General features: G+C 37.8%; 1 protein-coding gene across 3 annotated transcripts in view; it reads left to right on the forward strand.

Moving 5' to 3' along the window:
- The first annotated feature begins 1,773 nt into the window (after nt 1-1,773).
- TRAPPC8 (trafficking protein particle complex subunit 8) overlaps nt 1,774-25,680 on the forward strand; it is a 48,430-nt gene continuing 24,523 nt past the window's right edge. For 2 of the 3 annotated variants that reach the window (XM_084282761.1, XM_084282762.1), the window contains exons 1-13: nt 1,774-2,074; nt 6,787-6,981; nt 12,653-12,742; nt 13,965-14,139; nt 14,521-14,674; nt 15,717-15,804; nt 16,934-17,181; nt 18,648-18,763; nt 19,575-19,725; nt 20,509-20,609; nt 21,105-21,210; nt 22,731-22,862; nt 25,020-25,244. In XM_084282761.1, coding sequence (XP_084138887.1) covers nt 1,918-2,074; nt 6,787-6,981; nt 12,653-12,742; nt 13,965-14,139; nt 14,521-14,674; nt 15,717-15,804; nt 16,934-17,181; nt 18,648-18,763; nt 19,575-19,725; nt 20,509-20,609; nt 21,105-21,210; nt 22,731-22,862; nt 25,020-25,244 — 1,938 coding nt within the window. In that variant the 5' untranslated portion in view covers nt 1,774-1,917. Of the gene's footprint in view, nt 2,075-6,786; nt 6,982-12,652; nt 12,850-13,964; nt 14,140-14,520; nt 14,675-15,716; nt 15,805-16,933; nt 17,182-18,647; nt 18,764-19,574; nt 19,726-20,508; nt 20,610-21,104; nt 21,211-22,730; nt 22,863-25,019; nt 25,245-25,680 lie in introns of those variants that run through there. The other variant, XM_084282763.1, reaches the window with a different exon arrangement.

A 25,680-nucleotide genomic window follows, 5' to 3' on the forward strand; every position in this document is an offset into this window, starting at 1 on the left:
AAGTAACAGATTAAGTGGAATGGGGGAAAAGCACCGGTGTTTCAAAGTGTCCGTCTGGAGGTCATATTTTATCTCTGGAAACATTACTTTTGAATATCACTGTGGAATTTACAGATGTGGACAAGCCATAAATATTTGGAGAATGTTGGCCTTCCACTTGTTCTAGTATCTGTCAAAGCCAAAATATTTTTTTCTGCAATATCGAGTAGCTTTTGGGTAACATTCCCAGGATTCAAACCTGTAAAACAATGAGTAATCTGGCCTATTACATTTTTTTTTTTTTACTGCCTACATAGAATCATTGAATTAAAAACTAATTTTTCATCCACAGAGGAAGTAGCTGACCCAACTGGTGTAGATAGATAAGTTAACACAAATTTCCAAATTACTGAATCTGTTAGGGAAGACAATTAGATATTCTTTTTCCAAGTTTTATTTATTTATTTATTTTTCAATCAGGATGCACTCATTCCGTAGTATCAACTACAGAAATAACCACATCCTCTTTTTATTTTTTTTTTAAAGGATCTTACACTTTAATGAGGCTTGGGTTCTTACGACTTTGTAAATCATGCGTATGAAAACACGATGTGCAGTCTCCCTCTGAACTTAAGTGATACAAGATATCTCTGGCATTTGTGTTTAGGAAGGAACAATCTTGTGCTATAAATCTTCCATCAGGACTGGCTCTCTCTCTTGTACCTGCTTCACTTTATAGCAACTTTCTACCTCTTGGCAGGCCTGTCAAGTGCACAGAAACCAGCAAGTGATTTCCAAACCTGAGTACTGAAATCATAATCTATTATAGTCTGCTCAGCATTGCTTTCCAAACACCATAGGGCTTTTTCTGTGGTCTTGACAAGTCCCTGACAGCATGTTAAAACCTAACCCTAGTATTGCAATTACTCGTTCTTAATTATCACCGCTCAGCACTGTTGCCTCCCTTCCATGCCATGTCCTTATGCAGGTTACAAATTCAAAACCACAGAATTGTAGAATACCCTGAGGTGGAAGGGACCCACAAGGATCATTGAGTCCAACTCCTGGCTCCACACAGCACCACCCAAAACCAGACTCTGTGTCTGAGAGCATTGCCCAAATGATTCTTGAACTCTGGCAGGCTCAGTGCTGTGACCCCTGCCCTGGGGAGCCTGTCCCAGTGCCTGACCACCCTCTGGGTGCAGACCCTTTCCCTAACCCCCAGCCTGACCCTCCCCTGTCACAGTTTATTTGGGCTGAAATCAGCAGAACTTTGTACAGGACCACGGGCGAAATGCCCACTCAATGTTCGCTTCGTGCGTTCAGCCGAGCAGCGACAGGCCCGCTAGCCAAAACCCAAACAATTCTTTACGCCTTAACTAGTCTTTTATTTATTTATTTATTTATTTGGCGTGAGGGGCGGGTCCTTTTTATTTATTTATGTACGCATTTATTTATTTGGCGTGAGGGAGGGGCTCGTGCCTTTATTTATTTATTTATTCACGCCGGTGCGCGGGGGCTGCCCCCTCACGCCGCCCAACGGTTGGCAGCGACGGTTGGTACCGGCCCCCCAGCCCCCCCCCCCCCCCCCGCACCCCGGAGCACACCAAGCCCCCGCGCATGCGCAGCACCCCCCGCTCCCTCCCCTCCGCTCCCCCGGCCCGCCCCGGCCCCGCCCCTCCGGGCCAATCACATGAGCGGGCGCGGGGGCCGCCGGGAGCGGGCGCTACCTGAGGGGCGCGACATGGCGGCGGCGGCGGCGCTGGGCGCCTGCTGCTGAGCCCCCGGCGGGCCGACAGCGACAACGACAGCGACAACGATAACGACAACGATAACGACAGCGACGAGGGAGAGGACAACGAGGAGGACGAGGAGAAGCCAGCGGGGCCCGGGGGAGGGAGGTGGCGGGGCTGGGTGTCGCCGCGGCGCTCGGCGGCGATGGCCCAGTGCGTGCAGTCGGTGCAGGAGTTCCTCCAGGACTCGTTCGTGCCCTTGGTGGCCGCGCTGTGCAGCGAGGAGGCGGAGCGCCTGGCCCGCAGGAACAACCTGGGCTTCGCCGAGCTGCTCAAGCCCTTCTGCCGCCTCACCTCCGAAGGTCGGTACCCGTGGGGGGGGGGGTGGGGAAGGTGGGGCCGCTCCCTGAAGGCCGGGGGGAGGCGAGGACGCAACCCCCCTGCCCCCTTTTCTTTACCCTTTTTTTCCCCTTCCCTGGGTTTGCCCCGGCTGCCTGCGGCTGTTCCCTTCTGCTCCGTGGGGTTCGGGAAGTTGGGCTTCTCCCCGAGGCGCCGTGAAGCAGAAGGTCAGGGAGGAAGGAGGGTGTGTGTAAAGCCAGCTCTCCCCGGCTGGGGTCTGCCTGGTGCCTGTACCTGGAGCTCCTGCTTTAGCTTCTCTCGGGGTAAGGCTCTTCGTAAGCTGTCTAGATATTGAAAGTCACACAGCTGAAATGACAGCTAACGTCACAAAACCCTGCACCCTTTTGCCTGTCCTGTTGTGTATGCATCTCTTTTTTTTCTCAGTGCTTCTATGAGCAAGACTTGCCCTAATGAGGGGGAGCACTGAACTGATTACATAGCATAGATTAAAAAAAAAAATAACCATGGAAAACAGTAAAACTGGGAATTGACCACTGGAAAAATGATTGGGGTCTTTTACTGTAGCATCTAAAATGTTGCAGGTAATAACTTGAAGCCGTGCTTTTCAATTCACTGCTTGTCAGAACAGAGCTGCAGATCTGCTCATCAGCATAGTGATGCAGTGGCATTTGTCAAATTTGGTTTCTGGCAGACACTTGGCTCAGAAAGACTTCTTTCTTGTGTTGAGAAAGCAGTGTAAGAAACTGGAACTTGTACTGTCACTTGAGCTAAATATTCTGTATTGTTCAGTGAGAGGCAACAACTTGAAAGCTAGTGTGTGTGAAAATCTACCTTAATTTGCGGCGATCCTTCAAAATGTATAAAAATGCGTTTAGCAGTAACTTCTCTATAGCTATTTTTCCTTGTCTGGTAACTCTCACGAATCATGTGAGACTGCAGAACAGATATAAATATTAAATGCAGAAGTTTCAGTCCTTGGAGTTCTGAAACTGCTGATATGTCTTAAACATTATCTTAGGTTCTTTGGCAGAAGGCAGTGCATCTAGAAAATTAACCAGTCAGGCTATTCAAAATGAAGCATCAGTTCTGATGAAGAATGCTTAGTTTTGTTGTTCCTCAATAATAAAGTCTTATCTGACTGTTGTAACAATTAAGGAGCTGTCAAACCTGAATCTTTCTTGGTGTTTCCTGTGTAAATGCAGAGCTCTGTGCCGTAGTGTGTCAATGTTTATAAATCAAGCTATTCCTTCATCCTGTTTTGAAAGTTTTACTCTATAAAGGAGTTGGTTACAGCTGAAGTTTAGACTCCATCCCTCAGTACACTCAAGGATGTTGATTTTTGTTACCTGGGAGACTGATACTGACTGGATTTCGGTATTCTTCTGATAACTGGAGTAGGAAAGCTCTGCCACTTAATGATCTCATTATGATTTCTGATGTTTCTGTGATAGGTCTTCTGTAGGTTCTGTAGTGTAACTGTATAAATAAACATGCCTGTGGACTGCATCCAAATCCCCATGGTACTGTTTTCATTTCCTAATTTCACACCTGTGGCTGTCATGAGGAATCTTTGAGAAGGGGCATCCTTGCTGGTCTTTCCAGGCTGCCTAACTGACAGTCTGAACTGCCCCTTTCAAAACCTGGCCCAGGTTTGGAGAACTGAGAAGCTGAAGCTCAGCACGGTGGGTGTGTGGCTACCCTGCTTGGGGTGTTCTGATTCAGCACACTGTGAGCTTGACTGCAGCTCTTCACTCCAAGCGTGACTTCCTCTGCTAGCTTCATGGAAAATGCATTCCTGCGTGCTGTAAGTAACTTCTTGCAACGAAAGCCAGTGTGTGTGAGGGTAAGCAAAGTGGTAGTAGTCATTTTCTTGAGGCAGAAGACTCATTAAGTGCAATAAAGTTTCTGTGAAGTTAGTGTAGCAGTGAACAATTCCTGTAGCTCTGGAATACCAGGAGCTCTGTGACAGGGAAACCCGTCTGTGGCAGTTTGTACATGGTGTTGCATTAACAGTCACAGCATAGTGGCACTGTTAACTGAATCCCATGCACCAGACTCTGGAAACTGTACATTTTTTGTGAGATAATAAATTTGGCTAGACTTAGCATTACATTTTTTTCTGTGGTCACATTTTTATGCCCAGTAAAAGGAGTGGCATTATTAACGATCTGATCATTCTACAACAGAACGTGTGTGCGCACACCTTTCTCCAAAACTGTGTCTTACGGTTCATGATTGTTTTGATGTCTTCAGACTTAGCACCAGTTTCCTTAATGGAGAAGAAAACTGGAGACCAGATTACATCTAACTTTGGGGAGAACCCCACAAACATGATGTAGGTGCAGGGGGCCTCTGCACTAAGTACTAATCAGAGCTAATCTACTGATCGACTTCTGTCTCTGAATGACTTGCTAATGTTGATATAGCCAAAAATACCTTTACAGTCTAAGGTTGTGATGTTAAGAAGTCCTCACTGCACTTTCAGAATTCTTCAGTGTAGCTATCAGAGTTTTGACTTTGACAATTAAGTCACTTATTGTTATTGAAGGAGAAATCAAGACAACTTTATTCTCCCAGTTAAGTTTTGACTTCACAGGAAAACAAAAACAAGGCCCCCAGACGTCTTTCGTCATGGTCTTTTTTAACTACTGTGTTTGTTACTAACAGTTGCTGGCTAATTTAAGTTACCTATACAATATATGTTTTCTTTAACATTGCATCCCATTCCTTTGATATAATTTAAAAATACTATCTGAACTAGTGCTGCTATGGTAGGAGAATTTGAGTATGCTTCAACTAGCATGTGTCCCTTTGAGATAGCTTTTATTACACTTTGTTTATTTGAGTTTAGTTTGTTAGGAATTCACTGTTCATAAGCGTCTTAGTCAGAGTTTGAATATCCTCATCTTCTTATTGGGAGGATGTTCTGGTACACACCACTTCTGCTTTGGGGAAAATACTTTTTTTTTTTTTTTTTACTAAAAAAAAAAAAGGCTGAAATTTTGTGGTTCCAAATATGTCCTTTGTGTCAGCCCTTAGGATTGCATCTATGCCAAAAATGTCATCTACATCCTGGATGGAAACGTGCATGTTTTTATTATTATGGCTATTATATTTTAGGAGAGACAGCGAGGATGAGTTTTGTTATAGCTGCAATGGGAAAACAAATTGTTCTCTAAGTTGGTTGTCCCTGCTACTTCCTCTTGCATTTGATCTTTTCAGTAATTCTGTAGCTGTAGGGTTAGTAATTTAAGGGTTGAAAATTCACCTCATCTGATGAGTTGGGGGAAGGGGGGGGGAATGAACCCTACAGTTCTACAACTGGAACTCTGTATTTACGAGTCATTTAAAGCTCAAATTATTGCTTCTGGTAAAATTATCTGTAAGATACAAAAGAGTGATTCTTTCCCTAAAAGTGATTGGGCTATGAAGAGCTAGACCTTTAACTTTTACACTTATCTGTAGTGGTCCACCCTTCTGTTTATTTACTTATGATGAATAACTTTTTGCTTTTCAGAAGACTGAGAAGTTGCTGAACTTTCTCCTACCCTACCCCCTCATCATGTCCCTCCCTTTCTTTCCCCCCCAGCTCTTAGGCTGTGGTCTTGGGACTGTTTCGTTCTCAGTGTTTTCTTTTTGATGGCTTTCTTGGAGGAGTTGGTAGAGAGGGAAATCATTTTTGGGGATAAATATCCCAAGTCAGACAGCATAAACCACTGTGCGTTAATAACATAAGGTTGATATCATCAGTTTAAAGGCTCATCTTAATATTGCATCTGCTGCTTTTTTTTGAGTATTGTATGTATTGGTGTCTACTTCCTGTAAATAAGCAACCTTTGTGCCAACTTAAACACTTGTCAGCTATTTGTAGTTCTGTCATAAACATGATGTCCATATGGTATGAACCGCATTGTCAGGATTTTGTTTTTGAGGCTGCCTGCAATAATCCAGGTATACTTATGCGTAATTCTGAAATCAGTGTTTTGTGTTCATAAGATTTCTTTCTGTTTTCAAACAAGGATTTAAAAGTGATTCAGACATGCAGGTGTTATTAACATCGACTTTTTTGGTTAATCAGCTAAAAATAGCTTATCACTTGAGAAATATAGCTTTCAGTAATGTTCTATTAAATCAGTTGCATGGTGTCTTTTGGAGAACAGGTGAATTTAAAAACCATTTCTTCAAGTTAAGGTGATCACACTTTAGTGTTAAAAATGAAAGGGTACATTTGTTAGGATGAACTAATTGTTCATCCTAAAAAAAAAAAGTTGAGTTTCCTAAATGCTGTTATTGTGTGCTAGATTTTTCTGTCACTCCTAGGAATGTGAAAGATAATGTGCCTTCCATGTGGAGTTCCTATGGGCTTTCAGTAGAAGTTCAGCATATTTCTCAAGGAAGAGGGTGTGCAGCAGTGTAGGCTACAGATCTTATGGGTACCTTCTTACTTAGAGTGGGTATTTTTTCTAAACTAAGATCCTGCGTATATTTTCACGTGTCTACCTAGGTGAGCTTAATGCTGAACATGAAATAACCCTCCCCCCCTCTTTTTTGATACTCTAATATTATGGACTGAAATATAAAATTGATGGATGGGGTTTAATGAAGTACATAACCTTTAAAGAAGGAAGTCTGGAGAAATAGTAATTATGGTAACTATTTTAACTCTGTTATACTTCTCAACAAAGCCTCTTTTTTTTTTTTTTTTTTTTTTTAGTTCACATGAGAGATCCCAATAATCAGCTTCATATAATTAAAAATTTGAAGATTGCTGTCAACAACATTATTACTCACCCACCTCAGCCCGCTGCCATTCGAAAGCTTCTGAATGAAGTGGTGTCCGTCAGTCAGCCTGCTGAAGGACTGGTAGCTAACGTGATCACCGCTGGCGATTATGATCTCAACATTAGCGGTATGTAACTGTATTTTCCTGTAATTTAAGCTGGAATTTACTGTAAGGTTCCTAACCTTGATATCAAGTTTGTGACATGTATTGAAGTTGATCTGAGGGTTGATTGGTTTTGAGTCGTTGTTGTACTGAAACTTAAATTAGTAAATATTCTTCTAGCATTTTATAAAAAACAAAACTAATGTAACTATAACTCATAACTTTAAATTTGTTCCCCAGTGTTGTGGTTCTTGTGAACTTCTGTTAAAGCATCATATTATTTTAAAATTGAAAATACTCTTTCTTTGGTTTTATGATTAGCTTATCAGATTAGAAGTTTTCCTATGTCATAATTGAGACACTAACTTGGTACCCTTGCTTGGATAAATACGAATACTGTTGGTACTAACGTATGGGTTTACTTTAAAGTTAGTCCTCCTGTCTTGTGTTTGTCTCTTTTTGCTTAATGTATAGAGTTCATAAAGTCACTGTAAACACTTGAAGGATAAGGAGATCTTTGGGAACAATGTGCAAGTCTCTTATTTTTTTTTTTTTTTGCCATGAAACTCAGTGCTTCATATTTTACTGTCACAATGACTAGAACCTTCTAACAATGACTTCTTTCCAATCTCTAGAGTAAAGACACTGAATAATGCTAATTGAGAACTGATCTTGAGAGCTGAGAAGATTAAACTCCTCCCAATTAAGACCCTAATCTATTAAAGCCTTTGAGTACATACTTAATTCAAACCATGTATGCATTGCCCTATTTAAACACAAGTAATTTATTTTACGTAGTCAGATGTGCAGTAGGGAATTTGGGTCTGTTATAGGGAAAGACAGGGTTTCTGTATACTTTCTATGAAAAATTCATGAGGATTAGTAGCTGATGTCATAGTATATTTTTTAATGTTGATGTTGAAAAATGTGTAATTCTACATCTGCGATTTCTAGCTTGCAAGCTGCATCCTCAACTGGATGTGAAATATCAATAGTAAAGGAAAAGACTTGACCCTGAAAACTCTAATTTTTGAGCTTCTGCTGCAAGCTGTAGCCTCTTTCAGTTTCTGTGCCCATTCTCATCTGAGAAACTGGTTTATTTGCTAGCTATTTTAATATGGAAACTTTTTTTTGGGGTTGGAAAGTCTGTTTGAATTCTAGAGATGAAAGCCATTCTGCTTTCTTGGGGTCATCTAATAAAGTGAATGTTCTAAACTGAGGCCCTTAGAACTATTACAGAAGTGGGGGGAGGAAGAGAATGGGTAACAGTGACTTCCTCAAACCAGAGAAGCTGTGGATGTCCCATCCCTGGAAGTGTTCAAGGCCAGGCTGGATGGGGCTTTGGGCAACCTGGTTTAGTGGGAGATGTCACTGCCCATGGCAGGGGTTTGGCACTGGGGGATCTTTAAGGTTCCTTCTGAAACCATAAGAAACTACTGTGTTTTTATGATTATTTGTAGTTTTGGAAGCAAATAGCTCTCCTTTTGTTTTCCTTATTTGCTTCTGGAGCCTCAGATGTGATAATTCTCACATGACTGTGTTCTGTCTCAATGGTTAGGTTCTTATTTCTGTTCAAACTGGGTGTGTGCTTGGTTGACAGAGGAGGGAGTATAATCTATTTAATGTTGTGCACAAGGAGACAGAAGCATGTGATAATTTCTTAGTTCTGTGGTACGCCTTCTTAAGATTTTAGCACAAAACATGAGCACAGTGTCCTTGATTGTGAAATTTGAATCCCATTATACAGTATATAGGAGGATATATGGAAGTCTCTATCTTGTCAGGTAGAGTTTTTCTGCTTAGAAAAACTTTGAATGTTTCCTAAAATTTTTCTCTACCTTGTTAGAGCATTTTATTAAAAAAATGATGGAAGCATTCATTCCTGGCCATAAAACACACGTGTGTGTATATATATTTTTGCATGAAAATGTAAAATATACTGATCTCTTTAAATTCGCTGCTTTTTTTTGGTAAATTATTTTTTTAGGGTGGCAATACTGAAACATATTTCCTTGATCTTGAATGATGCAATATATTTGGGAGGAATATATAAAGAGAGGGCTTAAGAAAACTATGCATGGGTATTACCAACACTGGGATCACGATACTGCTCTTTTTCAGAGAAGTTCAGGCACTGCTGTAGTGAATGGTTTTAATTGGTTACAATCATTCTTTGTTACACTTGTTAATAGTTGCATTCATAATTCCATCATCTTCTTGTGCTGATGGACCTGTTTGATTACTGGAAGGGTGCTTGCCTTCAGCCATGTGTGCCTCTCCATTGTAGGTGTGTGTGTGTGTGGGGGGGGGGGGGGGGGTGTGTGGGAAGTGATCCTACTAAAGGACTTGTATTTTTCTTCCAAATAGCTTTCAGCTGGGTCACTGCTGTGACTGTTTAGGGCACGACGCTAACTCTGGTGTACAGCAATACAGGAATATGACAGATACAAGGGATAATGTTGGAGCAATTGTTTTCAGCAGTGGACCTCTTCAGTTCAGTTGTAGTTCATTACTACAGGCTGAGAAATCTCACAAATTGGTGGCATACTCCAACTAGAAAAATAAGAATATATTTATATAGAATTCTAATTTTCTACTGCTTCATAGACTTATGTTATTCAGGCCTAGAATTTGGGTGGAATCAGAAATAAATACTGGGTTCTATTAAAGTACGTTGTGAAATGTGGCCTGACAGGGGTTGTCTGAAATCAGATGCCTTTAGTCTACTATGGGCATGCATGGTACAGGTTTTCTACTTCATGCTACCAGACAGTAAAAGCCAATAGTGTGTTTGCACCTGACCCTTTTTAGTATAATAATACCATGTTTTTTCTGTCAGATCGCTCAGTTAAGGCTAGTGTTCCTTGGTACAGTAATTGGAAAGAGACACTGATGGAACTGAACACATCCACGTTTTATTCAGGTATTTTTTTTTGTGGTTGGTGCCAATTTGCCAAGTTGCCCTATATTCCTTTTTCCATGTGCTCCATCCACCTTTCCTTACCATCTTCTACAACTGTTTAGCACCTCTCTTGGCGTAGATGTGCATTCCTCCATTTTTTCCCCTAAAATAATAAAAAATAAATAAATAAAATTGTGGTGGTGGTGGTTTTGATTTTTTTTTTTTTCTTTCAGTTGCATTTCTACTGCTGTTAACCTAAATTGTTTGGTCTTTCCATGGAGTCCAATAAGTGCCTAGCTGGGGCAGGGGAATGGTCTGATGCTGTAAAAGCACTGTCTTGTTTGATCCTGTGGGAACATCTGCTATCACTGTTCTGTATTCCAAATGCAAATACTTTCCTACTTCTTCCTAGAATTTCCTTTCATGGGACAGCGGCACTCCTTCAATTGAAACTGAAGAGTTAACTGTACTAGAGCTCATGTGATTCTGCCATATTGACACTTTTTCTGGTGTATGACTTAAAAACAAAACACTTTGTAGCGTGTCTTTTAAGATCTGTTGCTACCAAAATGCATTGGCTGTTGACCTCTCAATTTGTAGACCACAACATAGAGATTCAATGTAAAGTAGCCAAGTTCTAATGTTCTTCAGTTTTAAACATTAGCAAAGCTTATGCCTTCAGTTAATAGTAACTGTCCTTTTGTGGTGTCCATTCAGGTGCTGCTAAATACTTTCTGAAGGTACTAGCATACTGGTATTTGTGGAATTCATCTTAGTGAGGTAGCTAAAAAGTACAAAGCCTAATGAAGCAGACTTCTTATTCTTAAGCTGTATGTATGAACAGAAAGTATCAGTTTCTGAACATGGTAGCAAGTTATTTAAACTTCAGTTCTTCTTGATTAGCAACCTATAAACATACACTGGAAAAATGCAGAGCATACAGGTTCCTAAATGACAGTGTTGCTATACATTGCTGAAACTTGTATTATATATGAAACTTATATATGTTACATTTGAAATTTTTCTTGGGCACTGTTTTTGTTTTGAATGTGGTGTATGTTTATTTAAATTTTGAATGTGAATGATTTAACAGTATTCACTCAGAAACGTTTTAGGACTGTGAAGTTTGTTGTGTCTGTGTTCAGGAAAGTCAGTTGCCTTTATAGGCACTTCAAGGTTCTTACTAGACAGAGGGGGTGAAAAATAGATGCAGTTCGTTCTTGTTTGTGGATGTGTCAGACTTTAACTTCTTTGCTTGTGTTCAACAGAAATAGAAAACTGAGAATAGAGCTTCAAAGTAAAATCAACTTAATGTTTTTACTGTAATAGTTTAACATTGTTGAACTTGAACCTGAATTATTATAAAGCTTTGTTATATGTGTGAAATTTGTATTTATCACTTTGTTGTGGTTTGTTTTTAATAATAATCTGTTTTCCTTTATTTAAATAGCTGGAATATATATACTTGTTAGCCTTAGTTAAAGCAAAATGATTGTTCACACCATAAATGAGTGTTCAAAGAGCAGTTGGTTAGAAAGACTGTAGTCAAAAGCTAGCTGTTTGCCTTTTATTGATCTTTTTATGAAGTTAGATGTGCTGACTACTAGACTGAGTTCAGATGTGTAGTGTATCTGACCCTTGTGTGGATGAAGCTGATATAAGATGGCCAGACAATGTAAGATTAAATGAAAAGCATTAACTTAATGCACTACAAGAGAATTCCAGTGTACAAATTAAACTCAGTTTGTTGAAGTTGGCTAGGAAATCAAGGGTTTGGGAGGTGGCAGGGGGAGGCTAACAAAGCTTTGGAACTTGTTATGCGAATCAAATCAAGGAATGTACTGGGGCTGTATGTGGAAAGCATACCTTCAATACCTTATTAATGCATTTTTGGTACCAGTTACTGTTTTCTAGTTTGCAGGTGAGTTTACTCAGGGGTCTAACTGCTCATTGTGAAACCTGGTTATTAAAAATGGATTAACTTTTATCTGGTCTTTTTTTTCAACTTAGGCAAAGGAGTTGCAGAATTCAGATGGCATAAAACAGGCTTGAAAGGAGAACAATTGGCTAGATTGTTGTTGTGGAAAGAGACAAGATTAAGTTCACATGTTATTTGTATGTCCCAAACATGCTTGTCTTCCTTTGACTTGATATTCTTAAATGTTAAAGTCCCCCTTGTAAAAGGCCATTTGAACATGACAGGTTAACATTATAAGGCATTAATGGCACAACTTAGATCTGAGATTTCAGCTTTTTGGTTCTCTGCTTGGCAAGCTAACAATGAACTGTTGCTGTTTTTATTTATTTAGTAGAGAGGAGGAGGGGGACTACTGTCAAGCCAATTTACAACACCTTGCAAAAAACTGGCAGGTTAGGGTTTTGGTAATCCTTAGTTCCTTTGCATAGTCAAAAATTACTTTTACTTCTCAGTCAATTGTTACATTCCTAGCCAAGACAAATATAGTGATCATCAGAATAACTTTTCTTTTTTTGCTTTCCTAAGCCTCTGTGGTTTTAGAGGGGTGTTAAGGTTCTTTAACAAGGACTGAATATGTGAGCCTGAAATACTGAAGAAGTTGGTGCTTAAGATGCTATTCAGTTTCACAGGATTTAATTCCAAGTGTTTCTCCTACTTGTGTATATTTTTGATTTCATTTTAGACTGTTTCCCCTTCCTTTCTGTCCCATGCAAATCTTGTCAGAGTTTAGGCATAGTATTTTGTATTTCCTTTTTATAAATGACTAAACGGTGGTTTGGCTAAATACTTAAATTTGGTCTTATTTTGTGTTTCAGCTACTACTCCTTGGTTTGAGTCTTACAGAGAGTGCTTTCTTCAGTCCATGCCTGCATCAGATCATGAGTTCTTAAACCACTATGTTGCATGTATCCTTTGAGCATTACAGACATCTTTGGTGGAGACTATTACAGATGGCTGCAGAAATGTAATGCAGGAAACTTTGGAACAACTTTTTGCCACAGTGCTTTGAAATGTACCCTTTTCAATATGTCCAACTATACAGACTAATTTTGTAAGGGGTCCAGGTTTTCTCTGTAGTAAAAGCCACGCTTCAAACTGAACTCTGAGCTAATATGTGTAACACTTTAAGATGAGTGAATTTCTGCCATAACTCTTTAGGTCCTCAAGCACAACAGAGCTTGTGTGGTTGGGATGCACCTGCAGCCTTTTATAGCTTTTGTAGCAGATGGATGAGGGAGGCTGGGAAGGGTGTGTTGAAAAAACAGTGGACTCTTAGCTGTTTTGGACAAAAAGAAGTCTGGAAAGATGCCTAAATGCTTTCAGTGTTTCTGTTGCTGTGACTTAATCTTGACTTGTTTGCCTGCAGGAAAAATAAAAAATATACACTGTTTCATGGTGTAGCTGGTGTTAAGCTTCACAATAAACATAAGGCTGCAGGTTTCATAATACTTTGTTTCTAACATTTAACTAATTCACAATTTCAGCATGGTATACCTCTGTATAAGATTTGACAGAATCTTGTACAGAATTAATTTGACAAAATATTGAATCTGGCCTTTGTGGTAGTGTGAAGTACAACTTGCTTTCTGGCCTCTCTTATTTAATTTGGTGAATACATGTGGCAGAGCAGGTTATTCCTCATTAATGATAATGGAGTTGCATTGAGGTAAAAGAACACATCTGTTTTTTACTTAGTAGGTGTTGCTGTGTTTATGAACACTGGCTGTTGTTGCGCAGGTGATGCCCTAAAAAGGAAGTTCCAACTCTTCGAACATTTCAAAGTGAGCATTGAAGTGAGCTTCAGCTATATCTCTACAAAAAAAGTTTCATATGGGACCTGGATTTGAAATATAATGAACTACTAGCTGTTATATGTCAAGTTAAACTTGGGTTTAGTTTCAGAACTGGAGCTAGTTACTGTTTCATTTTAAAGATGTTAACAGTTACTTGACTGTTTAAATAGTGTTTTTTTTTTTTTATTGAGACTTAGGCCAAGTTCTAGTTGCACTTTTATGGCAGTATAGTTTATGGGCTTAGAACAGAATGAGTGAAGTGTTTATATGCTGCTTATTTTATCGTCAGTGGCTGTTCCTGGGCTCTTGGTAAATGTCCTTAACATGAATTTAGGTATGCTTGTAGTTTCTTCTAGTGAACCGGAGCCTGTGGAGCAATTTCTGAAGCTGTCTCAAGAACAACATAGAATTCAGCATAGTAGTGAATATATGTATCCAAAATGGTTTATACCAAACACGCTCAAATACTACGTGTTACTGCATGATGTAAGCACAGGAGAAGAGCAAAGGTGGGTCTTCTGTTTTCAGTGAACTTAGAGATAAATTTCTCGACTGAAATGCTTGCAATTCTAAATTACTGTTGAGATTAGGCATATGACAGAATGTATTAACCACTATGCAATTATCAAGGCAAATTTCATTTAGTATTTTAAATCTACTTATTGTGTTCACATAAAATAAAAAGAATCAGTCCCAGGTTCTTGAAGTAGAAGCTTTCTTTGCTAGCTCACTGAGTAATTTGTCAGAGATAGTTGGTTTAACTCTTGCATAAAACACCACTTTAAATTGTTTTTCTTCTTAAACTATACGTGTAATAGTCTAGAATAATTTGTTGTGGTAAACACCTAGAATTGATTTAATATCAAATAATGTTGCTGTGTTTTTTTCAGAGCTGACTCCATTTATGAAGAGATGAAGCAGAGGTATGGAACTCAGGGTTGCTATTTGCTGAAAATAAATTCTCGGGTGTCTAACAGAGGAACAGATGAACAGATACCAGATCCTTGGAGCCAATACCTTCAGAAAAACACTATCCAAAACCAGGTATTATAGTGTTAAAAAAACAAACAAGAAAAAAAAAGCTAGTAGGTAGAAGAAATTAAGGCAGTTACGTAAGATTTCACTTTTTTAACCTGCCTTTTTTGTGAGGGCATTAGGTGAGTCCTTTTTCAGAGAGCTGTCTTCTGTGGTACTTAGTGACTCTAAGAAGTACAGAAGTGCTAGACTGAAAGGAACATGGAAATAGTGGATTCCTGAGGTTGCCTGCAATGCATAAAGCAGAAGTCTTTTGTAGTAACCTTTTACCTTCATTTTGACTAATTTTCATCACTTCCAGAATGTTTCTATTTACAGGTCCATGTAGTTCACTAAACAATATGGCTATTTTTTTGTGGTAATTTCTTGCAGTCAAGTATAGCCTGTAATCTGCTTAGATAGCAAATGATAGTGTATGTTCAGAGTTTTGGATTCTGTTTGCCATGAATGTCTATTTTTGACTTCAAGACCAAAAAACGTGCCTTCTTGAACTTACTTTTGACTGCCCTGCAGTTCTAACAGTATCTGATTTAAAAGATGTCTGTGGAATCATAGTTCTTTACCAAATCTAGCTGGCATTGGAAAATCAAAGCTATTCATATTCTGTAAGCTGTTAAGAGGAGCAGTGAGTAATGTTCCACCATAAACTAGTTAATCTTTATTTTTTTATTTTTTGTTCCATGTCAACTATTCCACACTGTAGGTTTTCTGAGTTTGTCCAGGAGTTGCTTTAGGGAGCATATTTTTATGGCTGTGGGCATTGCTGTGTAAGAGTTCCAATCAGCTGCTGGAACTGCTTGCTTTAGTTGACCGTGAAGCTATTTTGAGCAAACCAGAAGCAGCTTGCTTCATCTGTTGGTGATTATAAGTTTCATCTTTACAATAGGGTGGGACCTTAAAGGCTCAAAACATGTTTCAGTGATTATATATGAACATTAGTTGAATGCACTTTCCTAATCTAGTTAACTGCTATAAAGTTAACAATTACCGTTGACTGGTTTTTGTGTGTGTGTTGTATTATTCTTAAAGTACTAACTTTCCCTTCCGGTAGGATTGCTATGAAGACTGTTCTTATGCTGTCACTTCAAACAAGAGTACCGATCACTTGATATCGGATGGCTTAGATAATGAAATTAAAGGTATTTATATAGCTTTCATCAAACTTCTGGTGTGATAGCTTTTATAGAGCTGCCTTGTCTGTGATAGTAATTCTTTGAATGCTGGGCAGGTTCTGCTGTGACATTATATATACTGCTATGTTAATTGTTAACTATATTGGTTTAAAACTCATGAATATTTTAAAAAATAATTTTAATACATTGTAGATTTATGGAACTTTACCTCAAACTTAATCAAGGTATAGGATAAATATTAGGTAGCCCATAAACTGAGATTGGAAAAAAGTTAGTAATTATAAACTTTGTGTTTTGTTAGGAGATTATAAGTAATTTCCTCAATGCTCAAAGGTAGTAACTGTATGTCAATAAATGAAAACATGGTGTTGATTTATTAGACTGATATTAACTGGAGAGTGTGTCTGTAATGAGATGGGTATTGAAGTTTTAGGCTTGTCTTTAAGACTGTTGTCACTAAATTGTCACTAAACTCTGACAATTAATAATTTGCTTTCACAGCTCAGCTTTGCTTAGAGCTAGCAAGGCCCAGAGAAAGCAAACTGATATAATGGAAGGAGATTATAAATTTGAGGATTATTAAAATCTGAGTGAGTAGGTGTCTTGATGTAGATTGGCTAGCTAGATGCAAAAGTAGTTACCCTTCTTATTGAAGTAAGGTGACTTCAGAGGAGGTTCTTTTTCATCATGATTTCTCAGAAAGGCATGGAGAACTACAGCTTTTAACCCTAGAAATAGAAAAGAATAATTGGATCCATGTTGTCCACTGCATCAATTGATGCATTTCCATCTTTTCATGAATATTTGACTTAAACTTATTGTTTCATTGTTTTGCTTCTGTACTTTTGATACTAATCAGCGTATTTGGGAATTCTTTGCACTCTAGGCTAGAACTGAAAACATACTTTCTGAGGCATGTTGCGTTTCTTAAGACTTCCTGAGCTTTAATTTAAGGAGTGACATAATAATCACATAGTTCTCTGCTGATACTGATCTGTAGTGCAGAATGGCTGAATAGCTCTGCCTAACAGAGGAAATAATAAGGAAAATATTAAGGTTAAGAAAAATAACACTTAAAACCATAAATATTTCAATAACTTCATACAAGGATTTTCATGTTTCAATCTCTTAATAGATGGTCTGTCAAACAACTTCAAGACTCATCCCTTACAACTGGATCATCCCAGCGGCAGTTTGGATAGCAGTGATTATTTGAAGGCTACTACATCACTGCAGGAGTCAAAGAAATTGAACTCTGGAATGCCTCATGGTGCTTGTTTAACACTCACAGACCATGATCGAATTAGGCAATTTATACAGGAATTTACATTTAGGGGGCTTTTGCCACATATAGAGAAGACAATACGGCAACTCAACGATCAGGTCAGTTCACTCTTACATACTCTTAGTCAAAAACAGTTGTGGTATAAATCCAGTTACTCAACAGTCTGTTCTGAAATTAGTACTTCCCTGTGCATCTAGTGATTCAATAATTTTACTGAAAGCTGTAAGCAAATTTAAGAGAAGCCTTTTGGCTCCATTTGTCCTTAAAACAAAAAAAACACACACACCAAAATCCAACACCTGTGTCAATAAAACTTCAGTACAAAGGCTTGGTGAAAGCCTGTCAGAGAACCCTTTGCTCCTAAAATCTTTGTTAGGCTTTTACTGGATGCTTCTAGCATGGAGAACAAAATGTACTTTCTCAATACTTGAATGCACCACTAAAGCTAAGAAATGTATCTTTGTCAATATGTGTCTCCAGAAAAGCTGGACACTTCAATTGCTGCTTCTTGGCAAGGAAAGGAATGCATGGACATCTTAAATCATGCACTTCTGTTCTGATATAAGCATTTTTTGCAGCCAAGTATTTGTCTCTTTCTTCCAAAGTATTCTTTGGAAGTATGCTATTTAACTTCATGCCTATTTCAAGTCATGGGCATGCATTAAAATTTTTTCTCTCAGTAAGATCTTTTAAGAGAAAAGTATTTCAATTCTATGTGTCTTAAAGAGCTGAAGAGACTGACTTAAGTGTAATCAAATTACTGGATTTAGCAGTTGACATGGACCCAAATATCAGTCTGTTATCTGAGCTGTCTTTTAGCTGAATTGTCCAATTAGGCTGTAGTTTTTAGTAGAGGGTTGTTGAGAGTAATGCAGTATGCTGTGAGGAGCACAGTCTCCCTGATTAGACTTCTGGAACATAGTATTTGCTGACTGTGTTTATGTTGGGAAAGTTTTATGGTTAAATAAAGTGTAACCTTATGGCTAGGAATGTAGTAATATATTCCTAATGCATTTAAAAAAAAAAAACGTAACTTTTTTTTACACTATCTTTAAAAAGAGATGTAGCTTTTCTTAGATCTGGAGGAATGGTAATGGTAATTCCCTGTGGAAAACGTCTCATTTGTTGGACTTCCTGAAAGAATAACAAGGTGTAACCTTGCTTGCAGGTATAACTAGCACACTTGACACTGCAAAAGTATTGCAATGTGGTGATGCTTCCCATGGTGATAGGGAGAATGCTCTCTCTTGAAATATACCAGGAAATAGGTGCTCTGTATTCAAGCAAATACATCAGACTTTTTTTTTTCTGGATTGAGATACCTGAAATTTTACAGCAGCAATAGACAGTTTTAGACAGCTGAAGTTCATTAAATATGGATTACGATGTATGTCAGTGATGCACTCCAATGATGTGTGTTTTTTTGCTTTTTTCTTCTGTTTTCTTGAAAAAAATAGAATTTGGGAATTATTAATGGAGCTTGGATCTGTAGTTGGGTGTAACTTATTCATATCCTTTGCAGTCTAGCACTCTAATTTGTTTTTTTTTTTTTTTTTTTTTTTAGTTAATATCCAGGAAAGGCTTGAGTCGATCATTATTTTCTGCTACTAAGAAATGGTTTAGTGGCAGTAAGGTTCCAGAGAAAAGTATAAATGAACTGAAGAATACTTCTGGTTTGCTGTAAGTTATTTCAGTCATTACCTCTGAATCAAAATAAAAATGTACCTCTTTCTTGGGGTGGAAGCCCATGTTTATTAACGGTATTCCTCAAAGTGAACTAAATCAGCAGTACCATAGAAGGCTTAGATTGGTGGAGGAATCATGCAAAGCACTCTGCCTTGTTTATAGCTTTATATTTGTGTTGTTTGTCTTAATTGTCTGATGGCTCATAATCAAGCTGTTCTTCATTTCAATTTTCTATTTTGAATTTGTGAGTATGGTTTGCTTCTCACAAACAAATGTGTGTGAAAACATACTGAATTTGCACTAAAGATTTGTATATACTGACTGGCCAAAAGTTGCTGATACTAGCAGAAGACAGAAAATTGCTTTGTGTTTTGGCACAAGGCATAATTTTTCTAAAATTTTTCTTTGTTGAAGAGTAGTGGGGATAAATAACTACAGCTAGGTGAACAGTCTGTAAAGTCTTATTTTTCCTTCTCCTACAGGTTTCTTTAGCTCTAGCAGTTAATCATAGTCAGCAGCTTCAGTGATAGCTGCATACTTGTTTCAGTATTTCATTCAGAGGAATGCTTTCTTTGAATATTAGTGGGATAGTGAATCTTGTTAATCAGAAAGTAGGCTGCGAAACCACGTTACACATGGCAGAAAGGAAGCAGCTTCACTTTTCTTAGTAAGTTGTTTTTTGGTAATGTTGAAAGTAATGCAGATTATATTCCTTCTCTCTGAATAGAAATTAAGATGAGAATGAAATATATTATGCTCTATATATTGAAATCAGGGCTTTAAATTGAAGTGTTTGTACTTATAGGTATCCACCAGAAGCACCAGAACTTCAAATCCGGAAAATGGCAGACTTGTGCTTTTTGGTGCAACACTATGAGCTCGCATATAGCTGTTACCATACAGCAAAGAAAGACTTCTTAAATGATCAGGCAATGCTTTATGCAGCTGGAGCGCTGGTTGGTACTTCACATTCTAAATATCCTATGACTTTTTCACTATAATTTCTAATATGTCTGGAAGTAACAAAACACAATCTCTTCTCTCCACATCCAAATTTGTAATGGTCTTGACAAACTTACGGCATATCTTCGGCAAGTCCTAAAGTATTCTCAAAGCTGTTGGCTGCTGTTTTACGAAGGGAATAAAAGCATGAATAAAAATAGGAGACTCAATTCTTAAAATCTAAAACACAGAAAGGAGAATGCTTATAGTGTAACCTCTAGCAAAATGGGTCTTTAAACTTGTCTAATAACTCAAGTGGGTCAGAAGCAACTTAATAGTATATCCTGTAATAATTAGTCTTGACTTCCTGGCAAATATATCACTAAATATGGTGCTGTACAATTTAGAATAAATACAAATTTGATCAGAAATATTCCTGCAGTAGATAATTCGCCTCTTAGACTTGTAAAGCAGTACTGAATCATCATTGCTGCATACTGTTGAGGTGTGCTATCAACTGAACAGTTGTGTGAATGTGTATAACTTTTGCTGCTGTTTAGTTAATTAAAAGCAGAGCTGTTAAGTAAACTATTTTATTTAAGTAAGCTATTTTATGTTAAGCAAGCTATTTTATTAAACCTTCTATCAGTTACAGTGTGTACGGTGCATTCTTATATGCCAGTAATTGATAACATGAATATTTTGAGACAGTAGCTGTTGAGATGTGTTCGTCAGTGTTTGGAAATTTTCAACGTGTTGAAAACATCTGCAGTGACAGTACTGACTTTTCCTTGTAGGAAATGGCAGCAGTATCAGCTTTTCTTCAGCCTGGAGCTCCTAGACCTTATCCTGCTCATTATATGGAAACAGCAATTCAGACTTACCGAGATATCTGCAAGTATGTTGTTTACTTTCATGGTGATCCTATGAAAGATGAATTAGTTGGTAGCTTAACATTCTTTCTGCAGACAGTGGCAGGTAACTGAAAGATCAGAAGTTGATAACCTGTTTAAAGAGTAAGTTACGTTAGCTCATCTAGGAACGACACGCATGCTGTTCTTAACAGAGTACTTATTAAATTTGTTTCTGATAGTTGGACTTCTTGTTTTTCAGATCATTTAGTTGTCAGTTGCATTATTTTAGTTAGTGTTTTATAAATATGATGTACTCAAAGGTTTCCTAGCTTTGACTTAAAGCTGCTGTTACAGGAAGATGAGACGCTTAATGGTATAAGTTCTTCCCTTACAAAACAGGTTGACACTTAACCTTTTTTAAATTCAAAAAGGATAAATAACACCAATCTGTAATGTGGAGGAAACTTGTCAGACTTGAGGTGAAAAGTTTTCCGATGTTTCTTTTCAATAAATATTCAATATATTTGTTTTTGCTTTAGGAACATGGTTCTAGCTGAACGCTGTGTACTTCTCAGTGCTGAAATCTTAAAAAGTCAAAGCAAATATTCAGAAGCAGCTGCTCTTCTGATTCGTTTAACCAGTGAGGTAAAATGCTAGTTTATTCCACTCATGTCCTCCCTCTACTTGTGTACTTACTGAAGTGCTTTTAGGTGACACTGCTTTTTATCCTGGGGTACTTCCTTTCCAATGATGGCAAATGGCCAATTAAAGCTTGAAGTGAAGAAAGCTGTTTATGCTGCAAGTGAAAAAATAAGTACTTGATTTTTTTCTTTCAAGTCAGGTGACTTACTTGATTTCTTTAAACAGCTGCTAAATGTGCATTTGTTGTCTTAGGCTTTGGAATTAGTTTTCTTTAATATCTGCTCAGCTTTTGTGTGTTATATTTTGAATTTAAGAACTTGTGGGTTAAAAATACTAGCATGGCTTGCCAGAGCTGTGATGAATACTGTCTCTCATATAATCAGAAGTTCTCAATAGTTTAAGCAATGAAGCCATAACTGCAGCTTAGCTGCTATGAATCATTAGAAGCTTACTGGGTAAGTGAAAGCTAGCCTGAACACTTCGGTAATACTAATTGGTTTAAATTAGGCATGGAACTAGTTCTTAACAGCCCAGAAAGGGTCTGCTAAACTGTTACTGGTATTACATCTGTTTCACACTTTCTCAAGCTGTGTAGCTTGGAGGAAAGTCTATCTAGCAGTTAGTTCTAGCTTTGTAGCAAGCTGCACCAAATTTGATGCTTCCGAGAATTCCTGGAATTTATTAAGCATGGAATAAATTTACTTAGTTTCATAAGTTATTCTCTCAAGTGTCTTTATAGCTTCATTCTTGCCCTTTTACCTTAAACTTGGAACCAAATTTCTATGTGAGCAGTGTAAGTTACTTACATTTAAATACTAGTGGCTGTGTGCGATCATATTTCTTTAAATTATATGTAGTATACTTTCATTGTCTTTTGCCAGTTGCAAGGAAAATATAGGATACTGTAAAATTGTCCCAGAGTGTATTTGTAGTCCAGGCACATACTTAGACGCTACTGATAACAGACTTGAGTGGTGGTAAAATCAAACAGATTCTGTTCTTATTGCTTGAAGTAATGTAGCTGTCTTGGCATGAGAAGAGGGTAATAGTAAGGAATTGTATACTGTAAGGAAAGCATTCTGGTTCTTGTGATCTAAATTCAATAAGCTACATTTCCTTTATTTTCCCTTAGTCTTATTTTTTATTTTGAGGCTTAATAAAATTACCTGAAATAAAGGGAGAGAGGGAGGAAAAAGGATAGAGTCCTTCATAGCCTGAGTAACTGAAGTGACAGAACATATTTATATTAATCCACACTGGAGCTGGTTGATAAATGGGGATGGAGGCAGGTGATTGTTAACAGCACTTTTTGTGATCACTATTTGTTTATCACTATGCATGTGACAGTGAAAAATACTTCTAGTCTTCATTTATTTTTGTGTTCATACATACAATGTTTGCATTTAACTTTTCAACTTTACAGCAATGTTACATCTTTTTCCTGTTAGCATTAAAACAAGCTACTGTTACAGTTACATTCATATTTGATTTTGAGGCTAATTCTCCTTCTCCCTTTTTAATAGGATTCGGATCTTCGTAGTGCACTTCTGTTGGAGCAGGCAGCACACTGCTTTATAAACATGAAAAGTCCCATGGTTAGGAAGTTTGCATTTCATATGATATTAGCAGGACACAGGTTTAGTAAAGCAGGACAGGTAAGTCTTATCTTTCCAGATGGAAAATATGATAAGTATTTGATACTTAACACATTTAACATGCCATTCAGATTATTAGTTTGGTAAAAGACATGGAGCTTCTGATAGTTTTGTGTTAGAAGTGTTGAGCTCCGTGATCTTCTGAGAATGATTCCTGCCTTGGTCTTTTATATTCACTGGAACAGGCTCCCCAGGGAAGTGGTCACTGCTCCGAGCCTGTCTGAATTTAAGAAGAGATTGGACTGTGCACTTAGGCACATGGTCTAAACTTTTGGGTAGACCTGTGCGGTGTCAAGAGTTGGACTTGATGATCCTTAAGGGTCCCTTCCAACTCAGGATATTCTATGATTCTATGATTCTATAATATTTGTATTGTAAGTAATATTGAAGATCACTGGCTTGAAATTCAGTAATGCCTTTTTCATTTCTTAGTCTCAATTTTATCCCCAAATAAAGAGTTGTATTTCGTTGTGTAAGGAACTATTTTTATTCTTGAGATGTGTGAGTTGCGGAAGTTAATTTTGTTAAACGCTATTAGAATAATACGAAGCTTAAATATACAGCTAAAGCATGAGGAAGACAGGATACTTTTCAGTGGAGTTTTAAGTGTATGAATAGTACAAGACAAACCTTAGAATCTGGTTATGGATCAATTCTACCAATTAAACCACTACAAACTAATTCTACTTCCACTCACATTCCTGGGCAGGCAGCTCTAACTCTGTGATAAAACTCAGTTTGGACACAAATCATGTGCTTTGTGTCTCAGTTGTGCGGTAGACTCTATGGGCATCTTGTTTGATTTCTGTTGAGCTTAACCACTGGAATTCAGTTATGGGGCTGTCCACAAATAGTCAATTTCTTTTTACTTAAAAGCTGCAAACCTGTGATATAAGGCATCAATACAACTTGTATTTCAAGTCAATAATACAGGAGAACCTAGGCATCAGATCTACATTTGAAACCAAACTGTGTGTGTATAGAGGTGTTTTCAGATCTCCCCTTTCTTCCCCTCTGGCAAAAATAATAAGAGTATTCTCCCATTTTGTTCTCTTCTTGCACTAGCTTTTTTATCTGTAGTTCTGACAGTGCTGCTGATAACTAGCTGCTGATCAGTTTTTTCTATTTTAACTTTTTAAAATCTAATTCTTCTGCCTGGGAAACTGCATACGTTTTGTAATGCTTTGAGTCAATATTCAGGTAACAGCTCTGTTGCTTGTTTAATTCTTGTAAAGATTCTGTTTTCCAGGAAATGCTTTTCAGTGTTACAGTAAATATAGGCTATTTTTTTCAATATCATTATAAGCACCAAAATATTAAAAAAACTACTGAAAAGTCAGCCAGGCTGCTCAGTTACATACTACAATACTAAATATTACCATATTAAAATATCCTGATGCTAGGCTATTACTGCTTGTCCTCTGCTGTTGTTGCCATGCTTATTTGAACTTATCTTGGATTAATTCCCATTAATGATGTAAATAAGGGAATGTTTTGAGAAGCTGTGACTTGCCTGTATAGTGAATACCTATGAAAATGTTCAGTATGTAGACTTGGGGTTGAATGCCCAGGTCCTGATGTATCCAGTTAAGGAGCTGTAGAGGTCATTGGGAGTAAAACATATATTTCCCATTGGCTGATGCTATTGGTAATTTTGTCCTGCATGTACTCTAGGGGCTGTTTGTTGCTTTACTTGGTGTGAATTTTGTCCTAAGCGTCTTTTTTTTTTTTTTTACTGAACAATTAAGTGGAGACGTGGCATGAAGATTCAGTTACTAGAGTGAGATGTAATAAATGTAGTTTACTCTAAGGCTTGCTAATAGGCCTCTACAAGCTCCTGCAGTCAGTTCAAAAGTAATGCAGAACAGTATTTTTAAAACTAGTCTTCTCTTGTTTTCTAACTCTACTGCATGTTACTGATATTGGAGAACGTGAACTTTATCTGCAAGCTAGGCACTGCACTGTAGGAGCCAACACAGAAATAGTGTTTAGATTAATGCTGACCATGTTCTATGAGGTACAGTTCTGCAAATGTTGTTATGCTTAATATAGTGGGGATTGTGGTAAACAACTTGCTGTTCAATCTTCCTGGTATTACAGTTGCAGTGCTTGGTTAATGGGACTATCTGAGAAATAATCTTTTTATTTTTCTTTCAGAAAAAACATGCCTTACGTTGCTACTGTCAAGCCATGCAGGTTTACAAGGGGAAAGGCTGGTCTCTTGCAGAAGATCATATTAACTTCACTATTGGTCGCCAGTCCTTTACGCTTCGTCAGCTTGATAATGCTGTGTCTGCATTCAGGCATATTTTGATCAATGATAGTAAACAACCTCCAGCTCAGCAAGGAGCTTTTTTAAGAGAGTATCTTTATGTTTATAAGGTAAATGATTTTCTTTTAATTCCTGAAGTGGTCAGCAATTTCATTAATGGTAATTTCTTATTACATGTATATTACTGAATGATTTTCTGTCACACCTGCGTTGTTCCAGGCTTGTTTTTTTTCTAGTTGATATGCTTATTTTTTACTTTAGGTTTCAAAAAGCAAATTTGCTCCATCTAGTGTGTGTGTGTGTGTGTTAAGTTTATTTACTTAACAGATGTTAATTTAAACTTCCTAACGGAAACTTATTTACTTAACGGATTTACATGGATGAGTGTATGTTACAGGGTGTTTTAGTGCTGATATCTCCACACAACTTGCGGTCTTCCAGTTGCTTAGTGTTCTCTAAAGCTTAAAAGCAGAATGATTGTAGTATTTGCTATTTTATGTTAGACCTTTTTTTGAGACTGGTGTTTGAATCCACAGTGTGGTGAAA

Source organism: Netta rufina (genome assembly GCF_964035555.1).
Source record: "Netta rufina genome assembly, chromosome: 2".
NCBI lineage: Eukaryota > Metazoa > Chordata > Aves > Anseriformes > Anatidae > Netta > Netta rufina.